The following is a 26,523-nucleotide window of genomic DNA, read 5'->3' as shown; positions in this document are numbered from 1 at the left end:
ATTAATTATTTGGAGGATCAATTCTTTAAAGCACCAAATTCTTTAAAACGCCAAATTCCAAGTTATAAATGCACTCATTTGTTTAACCCCTAGCCTACAGGGCACTTATACCCCCTTCCTGCACAGGCCAATTTCCAGCTTTCAGCTCTGTCACACTTTGAATGACAATTGCGTGGTCATGCAACACTGTACCCATATGACATTTTTATCATTTTTTGAGACAGATAGAGCTTTCTTTTGGTGGTATTTAATCACCTCTGGGATTTTTATTGTTTCTTAAACAAACCAAAAACCACTGAAAATGTTGAAAAAAAAAGTTTTTTTTTAGTTTTTGTTATAAAATTTTGTAAATAAGTGATTTTTCTCCTTCACTGATGTGCGCTAATGAGGCTGCAGTGATGGGCACTGATAGGCTGCACTGATGGACACTGATAGGTGGCACTGATGGGCACTGATGAGGAGCCACTGGTAGGTTGCACTGATGGGCATTGACAGGCATCACTGATTGGCACTGAAAGGCAGCACTGATACATGACACTGATATATGGCACTGATAGGCAGCACTGACTGGCACTGTTAGGCGGCACTGACTGGCACTGTTAGGCGGCACTGATGCACACTGATAGGCAACACTGACTGGCACTGATAGGTGGCACTGATTGGCATTGATAGGTGGCACTGACTGGCACTGATGGGTGACATTGAAAGGCAGCTCAGATGGGCACTGATATGTGGCATTGATGTTCACTGGTATGCACTGATATGTGGCACTGATGGGCACTGGCACATGGCACTGATGAGCACTGACTGCTGGCACTGATGGACACTGACTGCTGGCACTGCTAGGGCTACACTGATCATCAGGGCACACTGATCAACAGTGCCCTGATGATCAGTGCACATGTCCCCTCCACGGAAAGCCGATTACTGGCTTTCCTCTCTTCTCGAGCTGTCAGCGTGGCGGCTCAAGAGGAGGGAAATGCCGATAACCAGCATTTCCATGTTTACATGTGATCAGCTGTGACTGGACACAGCTGATTACATGACTGAGCCGACATCTTCGGCTCTTTACGTGATCCGCTGTGTCCGAGGGACAAAGCGCACCGGCGATCGCCGCGCTGCGCGTTCCCTGAGCCGCGCATGCGCGGTGAGAATGGAAGGACGTCATATGACGTCATATCAGAACGAGAAAACCACCTTGTGCCCGTCATTGTACTATATGGCGGGCGGAAGGTGGTTTATAATAAACATTTAATTCAAAAACTGAATTTATTTTAGATAACTTACGCCTTTTTCTGTTTGGGAGTTATTATTACATAGAGAGAGTTATTATTACATATATAAATGACTGGGGAGTTATTATTTCATATATAAAAATGATTGGGAATTAATATAACATACTGCACCGCAACTTGCTTCCTGCCCCTCTGCCTCGATGTATAGTCTACGGGAAAGTTCGACATAAATATAATTCTTCTTCTTCATTTTCATTGCAGGTAAACAATGGATTCCAAACAGAGGCAATATGCCGTCATTGAGTTGTTGATGAAGGAGGGGTGCAGGCTATCAGCAAAGGGCTACAGAATGTTTACAGAGATGACAATATTGACAAGAGTCACCAATGACAGGACATTGCTCTTATGTAGATGTTGGATAGCCTGCACCTCTCCTTCATCAACAACTCAATGACGGCATATTGCCTCTGCTTGGAATTCATTGTTTACCTGCAATAAAAATTAAGAATTATATTTATGTCGAACTTTCCCGCAGAATGTCCATCGAGGCAGAGGGACAGGAAGCAAGTTGCGGCACCAGCGCCATTTTTACCTGCAATGAAAAAGAAGAAGAATTACTATAGAGGAAGTGTTACTCTACTAACAACCTATGTAAACAAAAGAGAATGTAAAGGTAATTGTTCTTTTTAAATACTTGCTCTGTGCAATTGTAAAGCATAGGGCATCCCTGATCCTCCTCTTCCCCCGCCGATGCTTCTGGCTCCTCCCCCCTTCCATGTGCCCCTACAGAGAGTAGTTTCCTATGGGGGCACTTGCTAAATCCCGAGCAGCAGGAGTCAATGGCTTCCACTGCTTCCTCTATGGCCAGTGAGGAGAGAGAGAGCTCAAAGAATCGCTGCTCTCATGCACATCGCTGGATCAAGACGGGGCTCAGGTAAGTACAACTGGGAGGCTGGGGGGAGCTGCACCCAGAAGGTTTTTTTTACCTAAATACAGAGAATGCATTAAGGTAAAAAACCTTCTGCCTTTACAACCACTTTCACAAAAACGTACGCCCACTTTTGCATTATTTTTGTTATAGTCCTCATATACTGAATTATCATTATACAGGGTTTATATAGTACCAACAATTTATGCAGCACTGTACAACATGAGGGCGGGCAATATATATACATGTAAAGATTTAAGCTGCTTTCACATTTTAGCGCTTTGTGAATGTGTGTAAAAGTGCACAATTTTGCGGGTGTTTATAAAACATGCAAAACAACACCTGTCATGGTTGTGTTGCCTATCATTGTTAATGGCGCCCAAATGTCAAAAGGAAAAGCGTGTCTGTCACAAAATATATATAAGAAAATATAAATTAAAAATAAATAAATATGTATATATATATACACACACACTCTGGATATAAAAAGTCAACACACCTGTTAAAATGTCAAGTTTCTGTGATGTATAAAAGTGAGACAAAGATAAATAATTTCAGAACTTTTTCCACCTTTAATGTGATCTATAAACTGTACAACTCAGTTGTAAAACAAACTGACATCTTTTAGCTGGGGGGAAGGAAGTAAACATAAAAAACGAAAATAATGCGGTTGTATAAGTGTGCACACCCTCTTATAACTGGGGATGTAACTGTGCTCAGAATTAAGCAATCACATTCAAAATCATGTCAAACAGGAGTCAGTACACACCTGCCATCATTTAAAGTGCCTCTGATTAACCCCACATAAAGTTCATCTGTTCTAGTAGGTCTTTCCTGACATTTTCTTAGTTGCATCCTACAGCAAAAGCCATGGTCGCAGCGAGCTTCCAAAGCATCAGAGGGATATCACTGTTAAAAGCTATCAGTCAGGAGAAGGGTGCAAAAGAATTTCCAAGGCATTAGATATACCATGGAACACAGTGAAGAGTCATCATCAAGTGGAGAAAATATGGCGCAACAGTGACATTACCAAGAACTGGACGTCCCTCCAAAATTGAGGAAAAGTGTATGTATGTGTGTATATATATATATACATATATATATATATATATATACATATATATACATATATACACACACACAGGCGTACCTCGGTTTACGAATTTAATTCCTTCTGCGGGACTTTTCATCTTGCGAAAAATTTGTAAACCAAAACATGGTTTCACATGGATGCATTGAAAACCAATTAATCCGTTCCAGAGGTCAGAAAAAAGTTTTAAAAAAAAGTCTTTTATCTGTTAAACTCTTTATAAAGTGCACTTTAAAGGCATAAATACTGTACAGGGACATGATTTAAAAAAATTCGTAAATGCATTGAAAACCAATTAATCCGCTCGAATTGCGAAAAAAAATTGTAAACCGAAGCAATATTTTCAATGGATTGTCATTCGTAAACTGAGGTACGCCTGTGTATGTATGTATGTACACACCTATATATATATATATATATATATATATATATATACACGGGGTGGACTGACCATTTGGAAACTCGGGCACTGCCCGAGGGCCGGGGTCAGTAGGGGGCCCCATGAGATGCCCCTGGTACCTTTTTCATAGGCTTTTTGAGTTTGGGCAAGGACACAGGGGCCCCATAATCCCCTATTGCCCGGGGGCCCCATGAGTTGTCAGTCCGCCCCTGTGTGTGTATATGTATATATATATATATATATATATATATAGGTGTGTGTGTAGAGAGTATCTGCCAATCCCTCCACTGGCTTCCCATTGCCCAACTAATAAACTTCAAAACATTAACAATAACATATAAAGCCATTTATAACTCCACCCCAAATGACATCACCAATCTTGTCTTCAACTATCACCCAAACCGTACTCTCTGCTCCTCCCACAACCTCCTGCTCTCTAGTTCCCTTGTCTCCTCCTCTCATGCTTGTCTCCAGGACTTCTCCAGAGCTTCCTCCATCCTCTGGAACTCTCTACCCCAATGTATCAGACTATTGCCGACTCTGCTCACTTTTAGGCGATCTCTGAAAAACCTATCTCTTCAGGGAAGCCTATTCTGCCCTCACCTATTAATAGAATGTTCTATTCCTCCTTTCAGTCACTCCCTCACAGTTATTACCTTTTGTACCACCAGCCCCCCCCTCTTAGATTGTAAGCTCCAAGGACCAGGACCCTCCTATCCCTCTTGTATTGAACTGTATTGTTGCTGTATTGTCTCCTGCTATATTGTAAAGTGCTGAGCAAACTGTTGGCGCCATATAAATCCTGTATTATAATAATACATATATATATAATTTATTTAACTATAATCATTGTGACATCAGAATGCATGCATCATCCTACATCTGGGCCGTGCCTATAGTCACCAATAAGATTCTCTTTTTTGTTTCCATTGCATTTCAATAAATTCCAATTGCTTCTTTACTCTCTCGGAGCTGTGCCGCGCGGTGTCTCCTGGGAGTTGTAGTCTCTGCGTGCATCGAAACCCTTCGTCTCCCATAATCCCTTTATTATCCAATCCAATGGGTTTGTGGGGTGTGCGTTCCACGCTGGTTTCCTCTCACAGGCCCGATAGAGGGAAAGAGACACCCTCTGATTGGCTGGTGACCTTTCGGCGCGGACTTTCGTCGTGTAGCTGAGAGCGGTGAGTTGCTGGGGAGCTGTGAGGGATGGAGGGGGGCAGTGAAGCCCCCATAGAGTGGGAGAGCACAATATAGACTGAAAGGGGGGGGGTGGTGTTACAAGGTGTGTAAGGCGGGTTTGTATAGCTGGAAGTGTAGGTATCCCCCCACCTCCTGTCCGCCTCATGCTCCCTGCACGGTGAGTGTTCTGGGGCGGGAAGTGAGGCGTTTGGCCCCAATAATGTATCTGACCGCCAATAGAACGGAGCACCGACACTCATAAAGCCGTATTAAGTGTTGACAGGAAAATGTATGAAGAAATGATCGGCCATTCCTCCACAGATATTACATGTGGCGGGATAGCCTCTTATATTGCTTCCAGTGATGATCCCACAATTCCTCCATTGCTCCGCCATGAACTAGGACTCCAGTTGTGCTCCACCTCCGTGTGACTAGCCTCCCGCCGTCAAGGCTTGCCCTGTGGGTGATCTGGGTCCAGTATACAGGGCAGTGCAGATCAGAGTGCGTTCTTGACCCCTTCGGGGTATGGGGGGGGGGGGGGAGTCCCAGCTTCCCTCATATATATATATATATATATATATATATATATGTAGTAATATCTTGCTATGTGCCCATTTTAAAGGCCACGTTTTCCCTTGCAGTGGGGCTGAGAAAGGGTTAATTGCTCGCTTTTGTCTATTGGACTGGAGAAAGTGGATATACTTACCTGATCCTCCCAACACATCTCCTGTTCCTCCTGCCAACCCCCCCTTGCCGGTGGACTTGTGCAGTGGACTGTTCCAGATGTCATCACGACCATAGACCTGCTCAGGACCTGAGGCAGTCAGGAACAGGCCACTGCTGAATCGTGGGGGAGCACCGTTTGCAGCTGGAGCTGAGGATCGGGTGAGTATTCGCTTTCTGGTCACCCCTGGACAAAACAAGCAGTTAACCCATGCAGTGCAGGCACAGCTCCACTGCATGGGAAAACATTTTTTTTTTTTTGCCTGGAAATGGGCTTTATAGAAAAGGAAAGGTGTCTTGCTCCACCGGCAGATATAGGGTTGATTTACTAAAACGTGCAAAATCTGGTGTAGCTGTGCTTGGTAGCCAATCAGCTTCCAACTTCAGCTTGGTCAATTGTTTGCCAAACAACCTGGAAGATAATTTATTTGCAGAGCTGCACCAGCTTTGCAGCTCCAATTTTAATAAATGGACCCCAGTGACTCCCATTGTGCAGGATATCTCAAGGATTAGGATTCCTTACATAAAAGTATGCACTTACATTGGATGTTGCTCTATTTCACAAGAGAAAACAAAAAAATAAATTTTATATATTTATTATTATTATTATTATTATTATACAGGATTTATATAGCGCCAACAGTTTGCTCAGCGCTTTATAATATAACGGGAGACAATACAGCAACAATACAGTTCAATACAAGAGGGTTAGGAGGGCCCTGCTCCTTGGAGCTTACAATCTAAGAGGGAGGGGCTGGTGGTACAAAAGGTAATAACTGGGGGGGATGGACTGGTAGAAGGAATAGAAGATTCCATTATTAGCAGAGGGCAGGATAGGCTTCCCTGAAGAGATATGTTTTCAGAGAACGCCTAAAAGTGAGCAGAGTATAGTGCCAACAGTTTGCTCAGAGCTTTACAATATAACGGGAGACAATACAGCAACAATACAGTTCAATACAAGAGGGATAGGAGGGCCCTGATCCTTGGAGCTTACAATCTAAGATATATATATCTTGGGCGGCACAGTAGCTTAGTGGTTAGCACTTCTGCCTTGCAGTAATTGGGTCATGGGTTCGATTCCCAACCATGGTGCCTCCTGCATGGAGTTTGCATGTTCTCCCTGTGTTCGCATGGGTTTCCTCCGGGTACTCCGGTTTCCTCCCACACTCCAAAGACATGCTGGTAGGTTAATTGGCTCCTGTCTAAATTGGCCCTAGTATGTGTATGTATGAATGTGAGTTAGGGACCTTAGATTGTACACCCCTTGAAGGTTAGGGACTGATGTGAATGTACAATATATATGTAAAGCGCTGCGTACATTGATGGCGCTATATAAGTACCTGAAATAAATAAACATATATATATGTGTGAGTTCGGTATCCAAAATGAGCAGCACTCCAGCGCTATCAGTCCTGCTTGTAAAGCCACACAGATCTACCCTATGCATATCATGATCAGTCACATGACTTCATCATAGGTAGTCATATGACCTGTGATGATAAACACCAAAGGGCGGAGCTGGGTGATGTCACAAGCAGGACTGATAGCGCTGGAGCAGCATGATCTATGATCGCTATGTCCTTTGGATCACAGCTCATCACAGATTGGGGTAAAAGCGCCAATCACAGCAGCCCTTTACCATGGGATCGCTGTGTCCAGTTACAGAGGAGCACACAATGTAAACAATGGCTGGTACTTGCTATTTTTGTTTCTCCTTCCTCACACACAGACTGCTTGTGAGAGGAAAGAGAGAGATCTGTACCAAGATCTGTGAGTTTAGCATTTCCACTGTGATTTACTGTGATCTTTATAACGCACTGTTACACACATAGAGCCACCTGTCATTGCTCTGATTTCAGCCAGTCTACCTGTCACAACAGAGCAGCCGTCATCAGTGTCCTGATTGCAGCAAGTCTACCAATCACACCAGTGCAATCGGCATCAGTGATTCAGCCACACCAGTGCAGCCATCCACTGTGTCCCTGATTGCAGCCACACTTTACCCAGTGTTACCAGAGCCAAGCGTACGCCTTGTCCAAAAACATGGACACCAACGAGGAGGCATTCCAGGTTCTGACAGCGACAGATGAGAGCAGCGGGGAGCTCTCAATGTCCGATTCGGATTCTGAGTACGAACCCGTGGAGAGCAGTGGGTCAGTAACCGAATCTGAGGAGGAAATGATGTTTACAAAAAAGATGAGGCTGTCTGAAGAAGTGACAACCACCATCAGTGCAGCAGATCATCCTGGTGAAGTGACAACCACCATCAGCGCTGCAGATCATCCTGGTGAAGTGACAAGCACCAGCAGCACAGTACCCTTGGTTGATAGTACAAGAATTGGGGTGCCATGTCAGCCATCAGGAATTAAGGCCCATACAAGTCTTCCAGAGGCACTTGCAAATCCGGTATGGCTTCCCTCCAACTCAGGATCAGCTAGTATCCCCCCTTTTACTGCACAGCCAGGTGTTCAGGCCAACACTGAAAATTTTACACCAATTGAATTTTTTAATTTATTTTTCACTGAAGATTTATTCCATTTAATTGTTGACCAGACCAATCTGTTTGCCCAGCAATACATCACGAATAACCCAAATTCATATTATGCCCGTCGATTGGAGTGGACACCTGTCACAATGGAAGAATTCAAAAAGTTTTTAGGCCTCACTCTGAACATGGGAATTACAAAATTAAAGGAAGTAAAATCTTACTGGTCTACAGACCCCATATATCACATGCCACTGTATTCATCTGTTATGCTAAGAGCACGCTATGAAATGATTATGCGTTTCCTCCATTTTACTGACAGCACACTGTGTCCTCCCCGAATTCAACCTGGATATGACCCAATTTACAAAATTCGCCCACTTATTCATTTTTTTTCCCAGAAATTTGCTCAATTGTATATTCCTGAGAAGAATATTTGCATTAATGAGTCTCTCCATTTTACTGAAAAGCTGGGACTCAAACAGCGCATTCCTGGTAAAAGGTCAAGCTATGGGGTGAAGCTATACAAACTCTGTGAGAGGGCCACAGGGTATACGTATGCCTTCCATGTTTATGAAGGGAAAGATAATCAGCTGGAGCCCCCTGCCTGTCCAACTTATATGGGGAGTAATGGAAAAATTGTGTTGGACCTTGCAGTACCACTATTTCAAAAGGGGTACCACCTGTATGTGGACATGTTTTTGACAAGCCTGCCCCTTTTCCGCCATCTTTACTGCCAGAAAACTTTAGCCTGTGGCCCAGCGCAAGCAAATCAGAAGGGCTTCCCACAAAGGCTGGTGACCACGAGGCTACAAAAGGGGGAGTCAATGAGTTTGAGGAATGAAGAAGTTTTGGCCCTGAAATGGAGGCATAAGCGAGATGTGTATTTCTTATCCTCCATCCACAATGATATTTCAGTGGAAATCCAAGGAAGGCATGGTCCAGTCCAAGGTCCTGAGTGCATATGTGATTACGATCGGTTTTTTGGAGGTGTGCATTTTAATGACAAAATGTTAGATCCCTATGTACCAAACAGATTGTCCCGCCACTGGTCCAAAAACGTTTCCATTTACCTCTTCCAATTGGCAATTTATAATTCCTATGTCCTCTATCACCAGTCCACGGAAAGACCTGCCTCCTTTTGCACATTTCAGCTGGATATTATCAGAGCCCTCATCTACCAGGAAGGCTCTCCACCTGAAATCATTCGAACTGATGCATCATGCAGGCTGCATGAGAGACATTTCCCAGATTATATCTCACCCACAGAAACAGGCCAAACACGCCAAAAAAATTGTAAAGTATGCAGCAAACATGGAGTAAAGTGTGACACCCCTTATTATTGTCCCCAGTGTCCCTCCCAACCAGGCCTCTGCATAGGAGACTGCTTCCGACGTTACCACACTTTACCAAGATATTAGTGAAGGTGTGGTGAATATATTGGACTGCCTGCCATGTCCCCATATCTAATGTCTTAAGAATTCCTTGCTATGAATGACCATTTGTCTTCATGCTAACCATGCCAGCTGATTAACTGACCCTGGCCTGTTTATCCACCACATTTCTTCCTTCCGCCTTAAATAACCTCAGCCTTTTAATTGCCCATGTTTTATTGCCTGCCACCTGGACTGACTTTTTTTTTTTTCCGCCTGCTGTCAAAATGTGAGGATTTACCACTGTACTGGAGGGATTGAAGACAACACGGGATCTCACATATGCAGAATGAGGGGCATCAGAGTAGTATACTTTTTATTTTCTCCAGGTTTTGTAATTCCCAGATCAGGAGGCTTCGAAGAGCTTTGGGTGGGAAGAAGCCTTTACCACGTATCCAAGTTTTGCCTGACTGAAGCTCTAAGCTTGATGTTTCTGCCTGCTACTTGGATCCTTTGGCTATTAGATGACCACGTCACTGCCTGAACCGATCCTGGCCTGTTTATTGGCCATGTTCCTGCCTCTATCAATCCTTAGGCTATGCTGACCATGCCTCTGTCTGGACCAATCCTTTGACTGTTTACTGACTTATGTTTCTGCCTCACGCCAGTACTGACCCATCTGTGCATCCCACTGGCTACGTTTCTGTGAGACACCAGTCCCACCCATCCTCTGCGGATAACTACACTACTAGAACCACAGGTAATCTTTTGTTTACCCACTTCTCAGCCCCCTGTTTTTCCTGGCCAGTGAACTTAGCATTGTGCTGTGGAGTCAGCCACGTACCAGTAGGTTAGGCTTGCTTGGCTTTCAGGAACAGGGACTGCTGTAGGCGAAGCTACACTCTGCTATATTCACTGACCACTTGTACAGAGGCAACCATTACAGTACATTATTTTCAATATTGTTGGTTGATTTTTGTGATACACAGGTTGAAGTGTCGGGTACATAATCAGCCAGACATTGAAAAGGTCTTACACTTGTGGTATCCCCATACTCAGGAGGAGTAGCAGAATGTATTTTGGGGTGTAATTTTTAGTATGTCCATGCTGTGTGTTAGAAATATCTTGTAAATTGACAACTTTGTGTACAAACAAAAAAAACAACTTTGTTTTTGTTCCACATTTTCCAAAAACTTGTGGCACAAAAAAGACACTGTCAAAAGTCTCATTATGCCTCTTTGAAGATATGTTGGTGTATTTGCTTTCCAGAATGTGGGTCTTTCCATTGTCCAGGTGCTCCAGGACCTTCAAAAATGTGATAGGTAGTCGGGAAATTAGATTTGTAATTTATGCTTCTTGAAAGCCCAAAGGTGCTTCTTGGATGTTGGGCCCCTCTATCTGCCTAGGATGTGAAAAATTCTCACACGTGGTATCCCCATACTCAGGAGGAGTAGCAGAATGTGTTTTCGATGTGTAAATGCAAGTATGCTTATATGGTGTGTGAGAAATAACTTGAAATGACAATTTTGTGAAAAAAAAAAAAAAAATTATTTTAGTTTTCCAGAGAATTGCCCGGAAAAAAATTACAACTTAAAAAAAATCACCATTGCTACACTGCTCAAAAAATGAAGAAACACTTTTTACTCAGAGTATAGCATCAACTCTATTAAACTCCTGGGATATTGATCCGGTCAGTTAAGTAGCAGAGGGGGTTGTTAATCAGTTTCAGCTGCTTTGGTGTTAATGAAATTAACAACAGGAGCACTAGATTGCAAAAAGGAGACGACCCCAAAAACAGGAATGGTTTAACAGGTGGAGGCACTGACATTTTTTTTTTCCCTGCTCATCTTTTCTGACTGTTTTTTGCTAGTTTTGCATTTGGCTAGGGTCGGTGTCACTACTGGTAGCATGAGGCCATACCTGGACCCTACAGAAGTTGCAAAGGCAGTGCAGCTCCTCCAGGATGGCACATCAATACGTTCCATTGCCAGGAGGTTTGCCGTGTTTCCCAGCACAGTCTCTAGAGCATGGAGGAGATTCCAGGAGACAGGCAGATACTCTAGGAGAGCTGGACAGAGCTGTAGAAGGTCCTCAACCCATCAGCAGGACCGGTATCTACTCCTTTGTGTAAGGAGGAACAGGATGTGCACTGCCAGAGCCCTACAAAATGACCTCCCGCAGGCCACTGGTGTGAATGCCTGTGACCAAACAATCAGAAACCGACTTCATGAGGGTGCCTGAGGGCCCGATGTCTTCTAGTGGGCCCTCTGCTCACTGCCTGGCACCATAGAGCTCGATTGGCAATTGCCATTGAACACCAGAATTGTCAGGTCTGCCACTGGCACCCTGTGCTTTTTACAGATGAGAGCAGGTTCATCCTGAGCACATGTGACAGACGTGAAAGGGTCTGAAGAAGCCGTGGAGAACGTTATACTGCCTGTAACATCGTTCTGCATGATCGTTGTGGTGGTGGGTCAGTGATGGTCTGGGGAGGCATATCCATGGAGGGATGCACAGACCTCTACAGGCTAGACAATGGCACCCTGACTGCCATTAGGTATTGGGATAAAATCCTTGGACCCATTGTCAGACCTCACGCTGGTCCTGGGTTCCTCCTGGTGCACAACAATGCCTGGCCTCATGTGGCGAAAGAATGCAGGCAGTTCCTGGAGGATGAAGAAATTGATAGCATTGAATGGCCCCCACGCCTGACCTAAATCCAATAGAACACCTCTGGGATATCATGTTTCAATCCATCCGAAGCCGCCAGGTTGCACCTCCAGAATGTCCAGGAGCTCAGTGATACCCTGGTCCAGATCTGGGAGGAAATACCCCAGGACTCTATCCGTCGTCTCATTAGGACCATGCCCTGACATTGTCAGGCATGCATACAAGGACATGGGGGCCATGCAGACTGAGTACCATTTTGAGTTGCTGTAATGAATTTTCAGAAAAATGCACTTTTTTTTCACTTTGATTTTTGAGGTGTCTTTGAATTCAGTCCTCTGTAGGTTGATAATTTTTATTTCCATCAAATGATGGGGCATCCTTACATTCCTAACACATTACCCAGTCCATATCAGTATAGATATCCAGCAGGAGATTTATCCCTGTTGAAATCTAATGTATTATCAAAGTGTTTCTTTAATTTTTTTGAGCAGTGTAAATCCCTTTCCAGTAAGGGGTCATTCAGGGGGTGTTTGCATTGTCCTGGCATTTTAGGGCCTCAAGAAATGATAGGCCATCAGTATATCAGGATTGATCAATTTTCAAATACACTCATTGGCCACTTTATTAGGTACACCTGTTCAATTGCTTGGTAACAAAAATTGCTAATCCGCCAATCACATGGCAGCCACTCAATGCATTTAGGCATCTAGATGCGGTGGAGATGACTTGCTTAAGTTTGAACCGAGCATCAGAATGGAAAGGAGAGGGGATTTAAAGTGATTCTAAAGCCTTTATATATATTTTTTTTTTTTTTTTTAAGAAAAAATAACAAATACGTCTATACTTACCTGCTGTGTGATGTGGTTTTGCACAGAGCAGCCTGAAACCTCTTCTCAGATCCCCCAGCAGGCTCTCCTGGCCCCTTCCACCTGTTGGGTGCCCCCACAGCAAGCAACATGTGCCCCCTCTTTTCATTGGCTCACTGGCTGTGATTGACAGCAGTGGGAGTCAGTGGCTCCCACTTCTGTCTCAGGCAATGAGAAGAGGGAGTCCTGGGATAGCTGAGACTCCAGTGCACATCGCTGGATCGAGAGGGGGCTTAGGTGAATATTGGGGGGGGGGGGGGTGCTGTACACAGAAGGTATTTTACCTTCATTCATAGGATGCATGAAGGTAAAAAAATCTTGAGCCTTTAGAACCAATTTAAGTAACTTTGACCATGGCAACATTGTTGGTGCCAGATGGGCTGGTCTGAGTAGTGAAAATCCCAGTACATCAGCAGTTTTTGAAATACTCAAACCAGCCCGTCTGTCAACCACAACTATGCCACATTCAAAGTTACTTAAATCCCCTTTTTTCCCCATTCTGTGCTCAGTTGAGCAAGTTGTCTTCACCACATCTAGATGCCTAAATGCATTAAGTTGCTACCATGTGATTGGCTGATTAGCAATTTGTGTTACCAAGCAATTGAACATGTGTAACTAATAAAGAGGCCGGTAAGTGTATATATACCATAGATTGTAGACTATAACCTTCACACAGACTGAATAATATACACCGATTTAGGTCATTTTTACTCAAGAAATGTAGCAGATTTTTCAACATTTCTGGTAGTTTTTTATTTTTATAGCAAAAAATAAAAAAAAACCCATTGGTGATTATAGACCACCAAAAGAGAGCTCCATCTGTCTTTAAAAAAAAAAAAAAAAAAAATTATAAAAATTTAATTTGGGTACAGTCTTGCATAACCGAGTAATTTGTAATTCAAAGTGTGATGGCACTGAAAAATGGCCTGGGCAGGAAGGGGGTGAAAGTGGTCAAGTATTGAGGTGATTAAAGACAAGGCCGCCTTTGCACAAAAAATAACAAAGAGCAAGCTCTTTGGTTGATTAGCTTTCCCTGCCCATGCAGCCACTGTAGCAGAGTCTGGGGATTTGAAAGCCATAGTCGTCTTCTAGAATTAGAATCACTGCAGAGCATCTAAATTGCTGTGATCTGTCCCGACGCCTCTAAGGAAAGAAAGGGAGGAAAAAAGAGTGCACCAGCTGCATGGGCAGTGAAAACTAATCATCCAGGAGGTAAGTACAGTGAGAACTGGTGTGTGGGGAGGGTGTAGTGTTCCTTTTCATGAAAAGTTGACCTTACAGTTTAAAGTAGGGATGCACCGAAACTTCCCAAACACCCCTATTGGATGTTGGCCGATATTAAAATAAGCACCGATACAGGTGCTGAAAATAACCTCGCCGTTGCCGCCATCCGCCGCCGCTCGGTAGTTCTCAGGCTTACCTGAGAAACCACCGAACGATCCCAGCGCTGTGCATAGAGATAAGTGAAGGAAAGATGACTTCCACTCATCTCTATGCCCTTGGAGGACCAGAGCGATGTCACTTCCGGTTCCGGCGCCTTGTAAATAAAGCCATTTTCTTTTCCCTTTTTTTTTTTTTTTATCTAATGCTTTACATTATAGAAGAGAGATGTGGGGTCTTATTGATCCCATATCTCTTCATAAAGAGGACCTGTCACTACTTATTTCTATCACAAGGGATGCATGCATTCCTTGTGATAGGAATAAAAGTGATTAAACTTTTTTTTTAAAGGGACAATGTAAAAAAAAAAGTTTAAAGTGCCCCCGCGCGGTAGTGGTGAACGTATACGTAGGCCACCCAACGTATGTAAACGGTGTTCAAACCACACGTGAGGTATTGCCATGTACGTCAGAGCAAGAGCAATAATTCTAGCACTAGACCTCTGTAACTTTACACTGGTAATCTGTGTAAAATTTGAACGCATCACCCATGGAGATTTTTAAGTACTGTAGTTTGACGCCATTCCACGAGCGTGCGCAATTTTAAAGAATGACATGTTGGGTATTTGGTGTAACATCATCTTTCATATTTTACAAAAAAATTGGGGTATATATTGTTGTTTTTTTATCATTAAAGTGTCTTTAAAAAAAAAATTGCGTAATAATTTTTAAAAACTGTCCATTTCAGTTTTGGTAAAAAAACACTTGTATAAATGAGCATTTATTTTTATAATATGAGCCACTATGAGCAGTTTTTATGCTGCTTTTCTGACAGAGGTTCTGGTCTGGTGGATTTTCTGCCAGCTAACGTGCATGGACCCTTGGGGTGTGATATGTTCTAAGTCACCCCCCCCCCAACTGCTGTCAAATTTTGAAAACGAGAGCTCCACCCACACACCAACATCATTCACAGGAATCTACAGAAGAAACTACAAGTTCTGTCTTCCATCATGGCAGACAGACTTGTAGTTTAAATGAACTGCTAGTGTGCAGATCAGCCCGCTCATAGTTCATTCATGCTGCCTACTGCTCTGAAAATGACAGCCCATACAGAGGTACGGGCACAGGGCTGTAAACACTGTACGCAGTAGCTTGACAATACTTTGCAGGCTCCTGTTTTAAAAAAATAATGCATATTTTTTTACTTGCAAAAATATGTGTATTAATTAAAGGTGAACTTTGGCCTTTAACTAGTTGGATTGGGCCAAGCTGGACCAAACAAACTATTTCCTTTGCCAATTGCTGCAGATGATGTCACTATCTCCACCTTCACCCCAATCAGAGGAAGCTTTGTATTCATTCATAAAAATACAAGGCTTCCTGTGAGCAGCGCTCAGCCCAATTCAACTTTGTTCTGACAGCAGCCGAAAGTCCTGTACTGCTGCTGGAAAACAGAACTGTATACTGTATGTAGTCGATATTACATAGTTTATTCATTGACATTGGATGCATCTATTGGTAAAATAAGAGGTTTGTTTGGCCAGCTTGGCCCAAACAAAATATTTACAGTAAAGGTAAACCTGGAGTTCAGCTTTAAGTTTTGGATAAAGTGTGTGTGAGATCATTCTAATGGACAGAGTCACACTTTTAGTGAGGTGGTGAAAGGTTACAAGCTGCATTTTCTTATAGCTGTCAGTGTACCAGATGACACCAGTCACAGTGACAACATTGTCACCATGAGAAAAAGTGAAGGCACATATAGCTAAAAGGACTGCAGAATAGATAATTGCTGGGGAGGGGGGCATTAAAAGTAACCTGTCATGCAGGGTGCCATTCTTTCTGAAAATGCCAGTTCCCTGACTGTCATTCTGATGCATCAGTTTCAACGCTTCCTGAGGCAATGGCCTGGAACAAGAGATAAGGAAATCTGACCCTTTTGGGGCACTCATTTGCAGCGTGCTTATTTAAGGTATGTGATGCCAGGCAACAAACATAATTTAAATGGAGGAAGCAATAACAGCTCCCATGCTTCTCTTTACAGGGTCACTTTCAAGCAATGCTATTGCTTTGCCCTAAGTGATTTCGCTTTTTTGGTTTGTTAGTCTGAGTATGGCTATCTTGTAATACAGTATTAGTCGTGCCAAAACTAGAGATGGGAAGGCCTAGAGAAGAAACAGAAAAATTAAGAAAGAGACAGGTTATTTTTTCCCTCCTGTGTGTTTGTTTTATTTATTTTTTTCTTTCAAAAGCTGTTTTGTTTTTTACTTAAAAAATTTAAGAAAAAGCAGCATGGAATGTGTTCTTTTACAATGATAAATAATGTATCTATGACATAGTATTCAAACTATATAATATGTAGACCTTAGTAAAAGATTTCTGAGACTTTATGTAAAGTCTTAAATTATTGCAAGTTCTCTCAGCTGAAGACAAGAAAACCTGGAATACAATTCAGGTAACACTACTTCTCAAATGAGCATTATGCATTTCTGCGACGAGGGGGCACTACGGGTGAACGTCTCCAATTTAGTTTGCTTGTGGACTCCATCTTGTACCTCCTACAGTTGGGTGATTGTTAGGATCCAGTAGATAATTAAGACCTGAGAGGACAGAAACTGACAGGCAAGAGGTTACATTTTACAGATTAGCTTATCTATAACCTATAAATGATTCCTATGAATGTTCTCTACCATCAAAAAGTTTTTCTTTGTTTCTATTATAAAATTTAGCAAACAGGTAATTTTTCTCCTTCACTGATGTGCGTTGATGAGGCTGCACTGATAAGCGGCACTGGTGCGTGGTACTGCTGGGCACAGATGGGCGACACTGCTGGGCACTGGTGGGGGGCACTGCTGGGCACTGATCATCAGTGCCCTGATGATCGGTGCCGATCTGTCCTCTGACAATTGCCGGTTATCGGCAGTACTTTGCTCACGCTGTGACAGCATGAGAAAAGTGCAGCCGATAACTGGCAACTGCATTTACCAGTGATCTGCTGTGTCATTGGACACGGCTGATCACGTGGTAAAAGGCCGCTGTGATGGGCCTTTTGCCACATCGCCAGATGAGTGCCCCCGGGGGTGCGGGAAGGTGTGTTCTGGGAGGACATCTTATGACGCCCTCCCAGAACTGGACAACCGCGCTGTAGTCATCATTCGGCTATAGCCCGTTTGTCAAGTGGTTAAGCACCACACAAATGTTAAACCTTGCTGTTGAGCTTAAATATTGAGGTGGACCTAACACCCTCCCAGTGTCCGTATCCCTATTGGAGGAAAAGGGGGTGGTTACCTGTTCTCATTTAAAGTTGAAATATATACATATTTATACATATATATACATATATATATAATTTATATACAGTCTTTGGTATTCCAGTTGTAATTAAAAAAAAAAAAAAAAACAAATTTAAAAAAAAAAAGCAAATTTTAATTTATTTACTGAATAAGCTGTACTTTTATTTCCAGTATAATACCTTTTTATTATTTATAGATATACACTGAATTTCATGTTCCCAGTGAAACAAAATGAGTTTCAATTTTTAAAACTACTCCACACTGAATTTTTTAAAAGTTTTATCCAAAAATTAGAAAACGTGTTGTTTGTTTTTGTCATGGCTTCAAAATTTCCGGAAAGTTTGCATCCCTAGCCAAAAACAATTTCTTGGTGTTGAAACCTAATGTATTATAGATACTTACCAACCATATTTCTCCCTTTTTTTTTTTTTTCAGTCTTTGGTAAATTTTTTTGAGCTTCTGATGATATCGTCATGGCTGCTAAAGTCGCAAAGGGATCTATACGTAAATCCAAACCTATTGTGGCCAAGACTTCCCTGAACAACCCATATGAGAAGGTGTGGATGCCAGTTGTTGGGGAGAACATGCAATTTATATTAAAGACCTTAACAGAAATGTTCACCCAGGTTGGGCTGAAGAAAGTTGAAATTCATAAGAAATTTATTAAAAAGGGTAAAAGATCAAAAAAAGAAAACCCCAATGGAGCAGACAAAATTCCTGATTTAGAAGGAGAGAAGTTTGATGGAGAGAATGCCAAAGATGAGACTGTAAAGTCAGGTTGGACATTAAGCGACATCCGCAAACATCTAGCAATAGGTATCAATGAGGTAACCCGTGCGCTAGAGAAAAATGAAGTGCACCTGGTGATAGTCTGTAAATCCGCTAAGCCACAAATGATCATCCAACATGTACCTGAACTGAGTGCCAGTCGGGGAGTCACCGCTTGCCTGTTACCACGTCTTAGCGAGAATGTGGCACCGGTGCTTGGCTTGAAGTCTGTGCTGGCGTTGGGATTCAAGAAAACTTCAGATATATTTTCAGAGGAAGTGCGAGCTATCGCCCCACGGGTGCCACCCCTTAAAGTATCCTGGTTGACTGACAAGCCTGAGAGAACTGAAGAAAATGCAGTGGATGGCGCAGGGACTGGGGACAAAAATGAGACCAGTCCAACTTCCAGAAAGCGCAAAAGCCCAAAGGTTGAGGAGGCTACACAGGTTCAGTTACAGAGCCTGAAGGTTAAAAAAATAGTTCCCAACCCAAGCAAAAAACGTAAAATAAAAGTAAAAAAGAATGCTAATAAAAAGTGACAGTCAATGCTGCCATGTAATTTTTTTTTTTAAAGACCTTTATTCACAGTTATCTAAACTTAATTTCCTGGGTAGTAGCAGCCAAGATAGTAAAGTGATATCTACCCAAAATTATTCTGTATGGAGCACAGAAGAGTGAACTGGTTTCTCATACTAACCACTTTGTTCTAACCAAAGAAGGCCAGAGAGAGAAAATTAAGATATTGTAGGCTGCCATATTTTTCTTTTCTAACTTTCTGAATTCACCCATTAAACCAGTATTCCAGTTCAAAAACGTAACCGGTTTTTAATTTTGATGAGCACGTAAGACTTATTGTACCATCTACTATAAAGCTGAACTCCATTGAAACAAAACCTTTACCCTTGTAGCATATCCCACTCCCCACTGAAAGGGTTAACAGTTTGTTTTGCCTAGGGGTTGTTAATTCAAGTGAAATACTCGCCTTATGCCTTGCTCCTGGATGCTTTATCTTTGTATTCCTGGTCCCTTAGAGCCTCTTCCCTTCACTGCCGGCTGGTTGCAGCTCTTTGACATAATTCCGTACAATGTAGAGTCAGCAGTCCTGCATTGCACAGAAGGGCTCAGGGGGTGCACCCATGTTCCAGACCAGCGGACAGTGGGGGAGCTAAAGTTAAGGTAAGTATATCCCCTTATTTATCATCCTCATAAGCAAAAAGAGTGGGTTACCCTTGCAGTGGGGAGGAGGGCAAAATCACTCGTATATATACCATTCACGGCCTTGGCTATTAGTCACCAGGTCCCGGCCGGTGCTTACTCGCCAGCACACGGTGATCGCCGAGTATCTCCAACGGGGGAGAGACTTGTGTATAAACAATACAGAGCTCTCCCTTGTCAGCTCCTGCACACTGCTTTGTATGGCTCTGCATAGCTGCTCAGATCATATGGATTTGTTCACAAGCATGTTGACCATCCAGTGATTGTTTGTTTAGTGGTGTTTATGACACTGCAGAAACAAGTGTCTGCTACTTTGCCATTTTAAAGTGGGCCGCTACGGTTCACAGATTAAATCACTGGTGTGAATGTACCCTAAAAGATGTACAGCAGTAGGCAAGTGGTTAAAGGCTAAGTTATAAATGTGTTACACCCTAAATAGAGGTGTAACATGTAATGTTTTTACCATGCACCCTAGATCGTGAGCGCTGTAGTTCATTGATCTTCCTGTTCTCAAGCAACTGCCTGCCTGTACAAGGTACGGGCAGACAGCTATCTTAAGAGTCTGCAAGAGCCTGACATTGTATCTGTGATCTGATTGCAGGCTTGTTAGGGGAAAAAAAATACATGCACACTATTTTGTACCTGCTAAAGATGTGCACTTTTTTTTTTTTTTCAAAAGGTGAATTTATCCTTTAACCACTTGCCCACCACCCTATAGCAGAAGTACTGCTGCAGGGCTGTGCAAAATCGTGTGTGTATATATACACGTACATGATTTACATTTCCGGTTAGGGGGCGCACGTGCGCGCCACTATTGGTGGCTAGGAATGTCATTCACCGGGTCCCAGCCAGTGATTCCCGGCCTGCATCCGGCGATCATCGGGCAAAGCTGACAGGGAAGAGACCTGTGTGTAAACAACACAGGTCTCTCAAGTCAGCAAGGACCTACTCCTTTGTATTTCTCTGCACAGCAGAAAAATACAAAGCAATTCTCCATAGTAAAACACACACACAGTACACAGTTAACCCCTTTGCCCCAGATGTTAACCCTTTCCTGCCCAGTGTCATTAGTATAATGTCAGCACTGTATTAGCGTCACTGGGGATGTCAATGGCAGTCAGTTCCCACGCAGTGTCAGAATGCCTACCGCAGTCCTGCTATAAGTTGCTGATCGTTGCCATTACTAGTATAAAAAAATAAAAATTCCGGTGTATATGCCACCACTTGTAGACGCTATAACTTTCACATAAACCAATTCATTTACTCATATTTGTATTTTTTTTTTTAGCAAAGACATGTAGCAGAAACATTTTTTTGCCTGAATTTATGAAGAAATTGGATTTAAAAAATTTTTAATGGATATATTTTTTAGCAAAAAGTCAAAAAAAAAAAAAAAAAAATATATATATATATATTTTCAAATTTTTTTTTTTTTTTTTTATAGCACAAAAAATAACTGCAGAGGTGATCAAATACCACTGAAAGAAAGTAATTTATTTACAGCGTTGCATGACTTTTTGCATTTGTCAGTTAAAGTAACAGTGCTGTATTGCAAAAAATGGCCTGGTCAGGAAGGGGGGGGGGGGTAAATCCTCTGAAGGGCAAGTGATTAATAAACTGACCCAAGGGAATAGCTGCTATAGAAGTAAAAATTATAATTTGAACAGGCCCATAACCAATTTAAAAATTCATCACACGAGAACCGCACCAATAAAAAGTATACTGTATTTTGACTCTGTTCACACTCCTATTGCTACTGTCGAGAGTAGGAAAAACTATTTTCAGTATTACAAAATAAAATAATAAAAAAAAGTACTGGGTATATATATATTTTTTTTATTAATATCTTTTATTAAGTTTTATTTCAATACATATTACAACAAACTCCCATTTAGGAAAGTATACACAATTCAACTACGCTTCTTTCCCCCTCACACCATCCCTCCCTATCCATTATTTACCCCTGTCCATGTAGTTCATTTTCTTTTCTTAACCTTGTCTACTGACCACACTCAAAATCCTGTATTCTATCCCACCATACATTTTTCCAACTATTCATTTCCATTCTCCGACTCTACAACCAGGGCTCCCATTATTTCAAAATATTTTCCAGATGATTTAAAAGCATACCACCTACTCCATTCTTTTCTAAATGTTCCCATTGTATCTTCGTCTATGTGGTATAACTCCTCTATCCTGTTTATATACTCCGTCCTCTTAATCCAATCTCTCATTGTTGGGGGATCCTGTGCCTGCCAGAATTTAGGAATTAAACCTTTTGCAGCACTAATTAGATGATATAATAAACTGCCTTTATACTGCTTCACTGATGTCTCTGTACTATAACATAGGCATACCCATGGATCTTTTTGAATAGTTATCCCCAAGATCTCTTGTATATATTGAATAACTTCCTTCCAATACCCCTGAATTTTTACACACTCCCACCAAATGAGTCATAGTCCCTCTTTCTCCACAACTCCTCCAATATAGTGGCGAAATTTCTTCCCTTTATTTATGTGCCATTCTCTGTGTATAATACCATCTACTTAAACATTTATAATTCATTTCTATTGTGTTCATGTTTACCACCCCGTGCATCAACTTAAACATTTTATTCTTTTGATGCTCATCCATCTTTGTACCCAATTCGCTTTCCCATTTCTCTAAGAACATCGGAGGTTCAGATCCCTTCAATTCAATAAGAATCTTATATGCAGTGAAGGAAATAAGTTTTTTGTTGCTATTCTGTCTCTCAGTGTTACAATACACCTACCATTTGATTTTTAGACTTTGTGAGTGGGCAAACCTTCAAAATCAGCAGGGGATCAAATACTTAATTCCTTCACTGTATCCTGGACATAACGTTTACAAGCTGTCCCATAACAACATTTTTTCAAATGGAAGCATTTCCTCTGGTGTTCTCAGTGGCTGGGGGAGTGTTGAGACAAAATGTACTAATTAATAATATCTATATTCATCTAATGTAAAAAATAAATCTTTCCTGTTCCTTAAATCTTGAAATTTACACGACTTCCCCTGAACTACAATGTCTTTTATTTGTGCATTTCTATTTCTAAACCATTTTTCTGCAATAATATCGTTCCCTGGCGGAAAAAAAAGTTGTATCCACCAGGGGAATCAAAAGTGAATTAAACTCCCAATCCATTGATTTGTGCAACCCATCCCATATTCTCAACACCCCGCGTGTCAGAGCACTACTATTTTCATCTAATACTTGAAACTTATGTGGAATCCAAATAATCTTCTCTAACTGTACATTACTTAATATTCCTTCTATTTCAACCCAACTTTTTACCTCTGCACTATATGTCCAGTCCACCACCCTTGACAGTAACACAGACATGTAATACTTCCTCATATCTGGCAGGTTCAATCCTCCTTTCTCTTTATTTTTAGTCTCATAACGGATTCTTGCTTTCTTGTTAGTCCATATAAACCTCAATATAATTTTTCTTATCCTGAAAAAAGGTCTTGGTAAATATATTGGGAGCATTTAAAACTTATACAGGATTTTTGGGATCTATCACCATCTTCACCAGATTGATGCGTCTGATCTACGAGACCCCCCCTATTGAAAGTCTTCTCAACTCATCTTTAATTTCATTTAGTAATGGTATGTAATTAACTTGATACAAATTTTTTAATGAAGGAGTTAGCTTTATTCCCAAGTAACTTAATTCTCAGGATCTGCATCTCCACCTTTGCAGCATTGATATTTAAGATCTCAGATTTTGATAAATTTATTTTGAAATTTGCAACACCCCATAGCGTTTCAATAGTTCCATTAAATTAGGCAACGTCAACCTAGGATTAGCGATCTAAAACAACATATCATCTGCATACGCTGCTACTTTGTGTTCTACGTCTATCCTAATTCTTATGATATCTATGTTCTTTCTCAGCATTGCAAGCAATGGTTCCAGGGATGTTACGAATACAGAGGCAATAATGGACATCCCTGACTAGTACTGTTATACATTTTAAAGGCTCCTGACAAGGACCCATTTACTTTAATTGAGGCAGAGGGTCCATTATACAACCCCCTTAGCCATCTTATTTTATTCCCTATGCCTAAAGCTTCAAGCATATTAATCATAAATCCCCAGTCCACCCGATCAAAGGTTTTTCTGCATCTATCGACAATATAATATAATTGTTGACTGTTTCCCCTTCCTTGCTTTCTGTAGGAGTAACAAAGGTCTTAGACCGTCGTCTCTTCCTGGGACAAAGCCCACTTGATCTAGGTGTATCCACTCTGGCATCAGCTCCTTCAGCCTAGTGGCAAGCACGTTCACAAATAACTTTGCATCAATATTTAATAATGATATGGGTGTATAACTAGCACATTGTGCACTGCCTTCGCTTCTTTAAGAATAACTGTTATATATGCATGCAGTGATTCTTCTCTCATTTCTGTCCCCTCTCCTAATATTTCTTTGAATTTTTTATAATATCCTACCGTATATCTATCAGGGCCTGGACTGTTTCCACCAACTATACTCTTCAGTGCTGCGTTAATTTCCTCCTGAGAGATTATACGATCCAATGCTACTAATTTATCTTCTGCTAATCTCAGTAACTGTGCCTCCTCCAATTCCCCTTTCTTATTTTTAATTTTTTCTATATAATTTTTAGATTTCTTATCTTTTAGCCTTTTCATCAGGTATTTCCTTGGCCTGTTTCCCCACCTGTATCTTTCCTTTTGAAACGGTATTGAAAACCTTCCTAGTCTCCTGTTCCATTAAGTCTTTTAATTCCTCTCTTTAATAATGCTCCTCTGATATATATTTAATATATATCTTCCAGAACCCCCTTTATTTTTCTCCCTTGTTCTTTCCTTTTTTTAATCTCTTGAGCTTTTAATACTCCCTTAATATAAGCTTTATGAGCCTCCCAAACAGTGGCTATTGATAGTTCCTCCGTTTCATTCAAGATAAAAAATTGTTCAATTTCTTCTCTTAACCTTCCCTCTATTTCCGTATCTTGTAGAAGTGACTTGTTTAATCTCCACTTAGCCCTCCTATTCTGATCCCCACCTACTCGTAGGCTTGCTGTGACAGGAGCATGGTCTGAAATAGACATCACCTTAATATCAGATTTAATCAACGCTTCTAAATGTCTGCTCAATTACAATATAGTCCAAACGTGAATATGATCCATGCATGGGCAAGAAGAAGGTAGAATCTCTTTCCCTAGGATGTTTCACTCTCCAAATATCTGTTGATTTTGATATAACCTCTTTTTCAACATTCTTACTTTTCTACCTTCATCTCTCTGCGTTCATGATGATGCATCCATCCAGGGACTAAACATAAATTAAAATCTCCTGCCACAACCAAACAACCTTTTTAAAGTTCATTATTTTTCCGAGTACTTCTTAGAGAAATATTTCAGGCTTCCTGTTTGGGCAGTAGACATTAACCAGAGTATATTTTTGTCCCTGAATTTCCCCTCTAAGGCTGAGATACCGACCCTCTGGGTCAACTAATTTCTCTTCCATCTTAAAACCTATATTTTTTGCGACTCCTTTAGCCCTCTATCAGTGAATCTGCATAATGCCAGTATGGATAGTTCCTTAAGTATAGCTTCACAATGGTGTCATGAGTTAAGTGTGTCTCCTGTAAGAAGACCACATCTATAGAGTGTTGATGTACCTCCCTCAACCTTATGTCTTTTAAATGGAGAATTTAGCCCTCTCATTGTAGGTCATAATATTAATCTCATATATCTTTTTACTGTTTCTCTTCTCTGCCACTCCTCCATTTCCATGTGGACCGGCAAAAAATATTCATATAATGGACAACTACCCTCACCCCCTCCCCTCCCATCCCCTCCCCAACCTAATCCCCCTCTTAAAAACTCCCTGACCTACACATTGACCTAGAATCTGACGTTGGTTTTCCCAACTGACAATTCCTATTTTTAGGGTATGACTCTAAACATGGAAGCCTATCATGATCCCCCATTTGCAACATAAGGGATTATAACTTAACCTACTAGGCCTCCAGGCGTCCAACCTTATCCAAATCTCTCACTCTGGTCCCCTCACTGAAACCCATTAAGGGGACAAGAGAAAGGGCCAGCCACGGCGGAGGCAAGGAGCGGTGGACACAGAGAAAAAGAGCAAAAACTCACCTCCCGCCCCGTCCCCCAACCCCCACCCCTCATCAATTTCTCCTCTTATTTACTTGCTGCCAGTTATTTATCAATTTCAGGCTCTCATTAGACCTTTCCGACCACCCCATCATTTCTACAACCTGCAATTCTAATTTTTCACAAAAGTCTCTTAGATCTTCTGGAAATCTTAGCCTGGCCGATTTCCCATCTTTCCACCTGATCAAACACGCCGGGAACCCCCAATTATATCAGATCCTTTTCTCTCATCTGATCCAGTAAAGGTTTCAATGTTCTTCTCCTAGACAAAGTCTCGGGGGCTACATCTGCATACACTTGCAACTTCATCTCCCCAAGTTTTATTTTGGGCCTCGTAGTTTTTTCCAGATTCTCTCTCTGTCCTCATAGCGATGAAAATGGACAATCACGTCTCTCGGGTGTTCGGATGTAATTCCTGTTAGTTGTCTAATTCTATGAACTCTTTCTATTTTTAGAGGGTCTGTTTCTGGTCTTTAATCAATGGATTTAACACACTCCATATTTTCTCTCTCAGATCATATTCTCAAGGGACTTCTGGTAGACCCCGTATTTTCAGATTGTTTGTTTCTTCTGTCTCTGTTCTCTTCATCTTCTAATTTGTATGCTAGTTCCCGCTGTTCCGTTTTCATCTCTTCTATCTGTGATTTCAATTTGACGATCTGGGCCTGGGCTTCCATTCTCCCTTCTGCTTCTTCCACTCTTGTTAATATTCACCCCAAGTCATTATGTATCCTGGCCATTTCAT

At 41.6% G+C, this 26,523-nt stretch overlaps 1 protein-coding gene across 3 annotated transcripts; it reads left to right on the top strand.

Annotated features, from left to right (window-relative positions):
* Nucleotides 1-4,676: 4,676 nt before the first annotated feature.
* Nucleotides 4,677-19,204, top strand: RPP38 (ribonuclease P/MRP subunit p38). 3 transcript variants are annotated; one of them, XM_089666248.1, is made up of 2 exons: nucleotides 4,677-4,834; nucleotides 7,415-10,167. In XM_089666248.1, exon 2 carries the CDS (start codon nucleotides 7,599-7,601, stop codon nucleotides 9,459-9,461), a length of 1,863 nt encoding a protein of 620 aa, XP_089522374.1. In that variant the 5' UTR covers nucleotides 4,677-4,834; nucleotides 7,415-7,598; the 3' UTR covers nucleotides 9,462-10,167. The 3 variants fall into 3 exon arrangements, with proteins under 3 accessions (XP_089522374.1, XP_089522376.1, XP_089522375.1); XM_089666250.1 differs by lacking the exon at nucleotides 7,415-10,167 and adding an exon at nucleotides 18,054-19,204 and having other exon boundaries at nucleotides 4,696-4,834; XM_089666249.1 differs by lacking the exon at nucleotides 4,677-4,834 and adding an exon at nucleotides 18,054-19,204 and having other exon boundaries at nucleotides 9,463-10,173.
* Nucleotides 19,205-26,523: the final 7,319 nt, after the last annotated feature.

The sequence above is a fragment of the Staurois parvus genome, unplaced genomic scaffold (genome assembly GCF_062004578.1).
Source record: "Staurois parvus isolate SC_StPar_1 unplaced genomic scaffold, SC_StPar_1.0 ptg000051l, whole genome shotgun sequence".
Classification (NCBI taxonomy): Eukaryota; Metazoa; Chordata; class Amphibia; order Anura; family Ranidae; genus Staurois; species Staurois parvus.
This window is presented reverse-complemented; position numbering and strand designations above follow the sequence as displayed.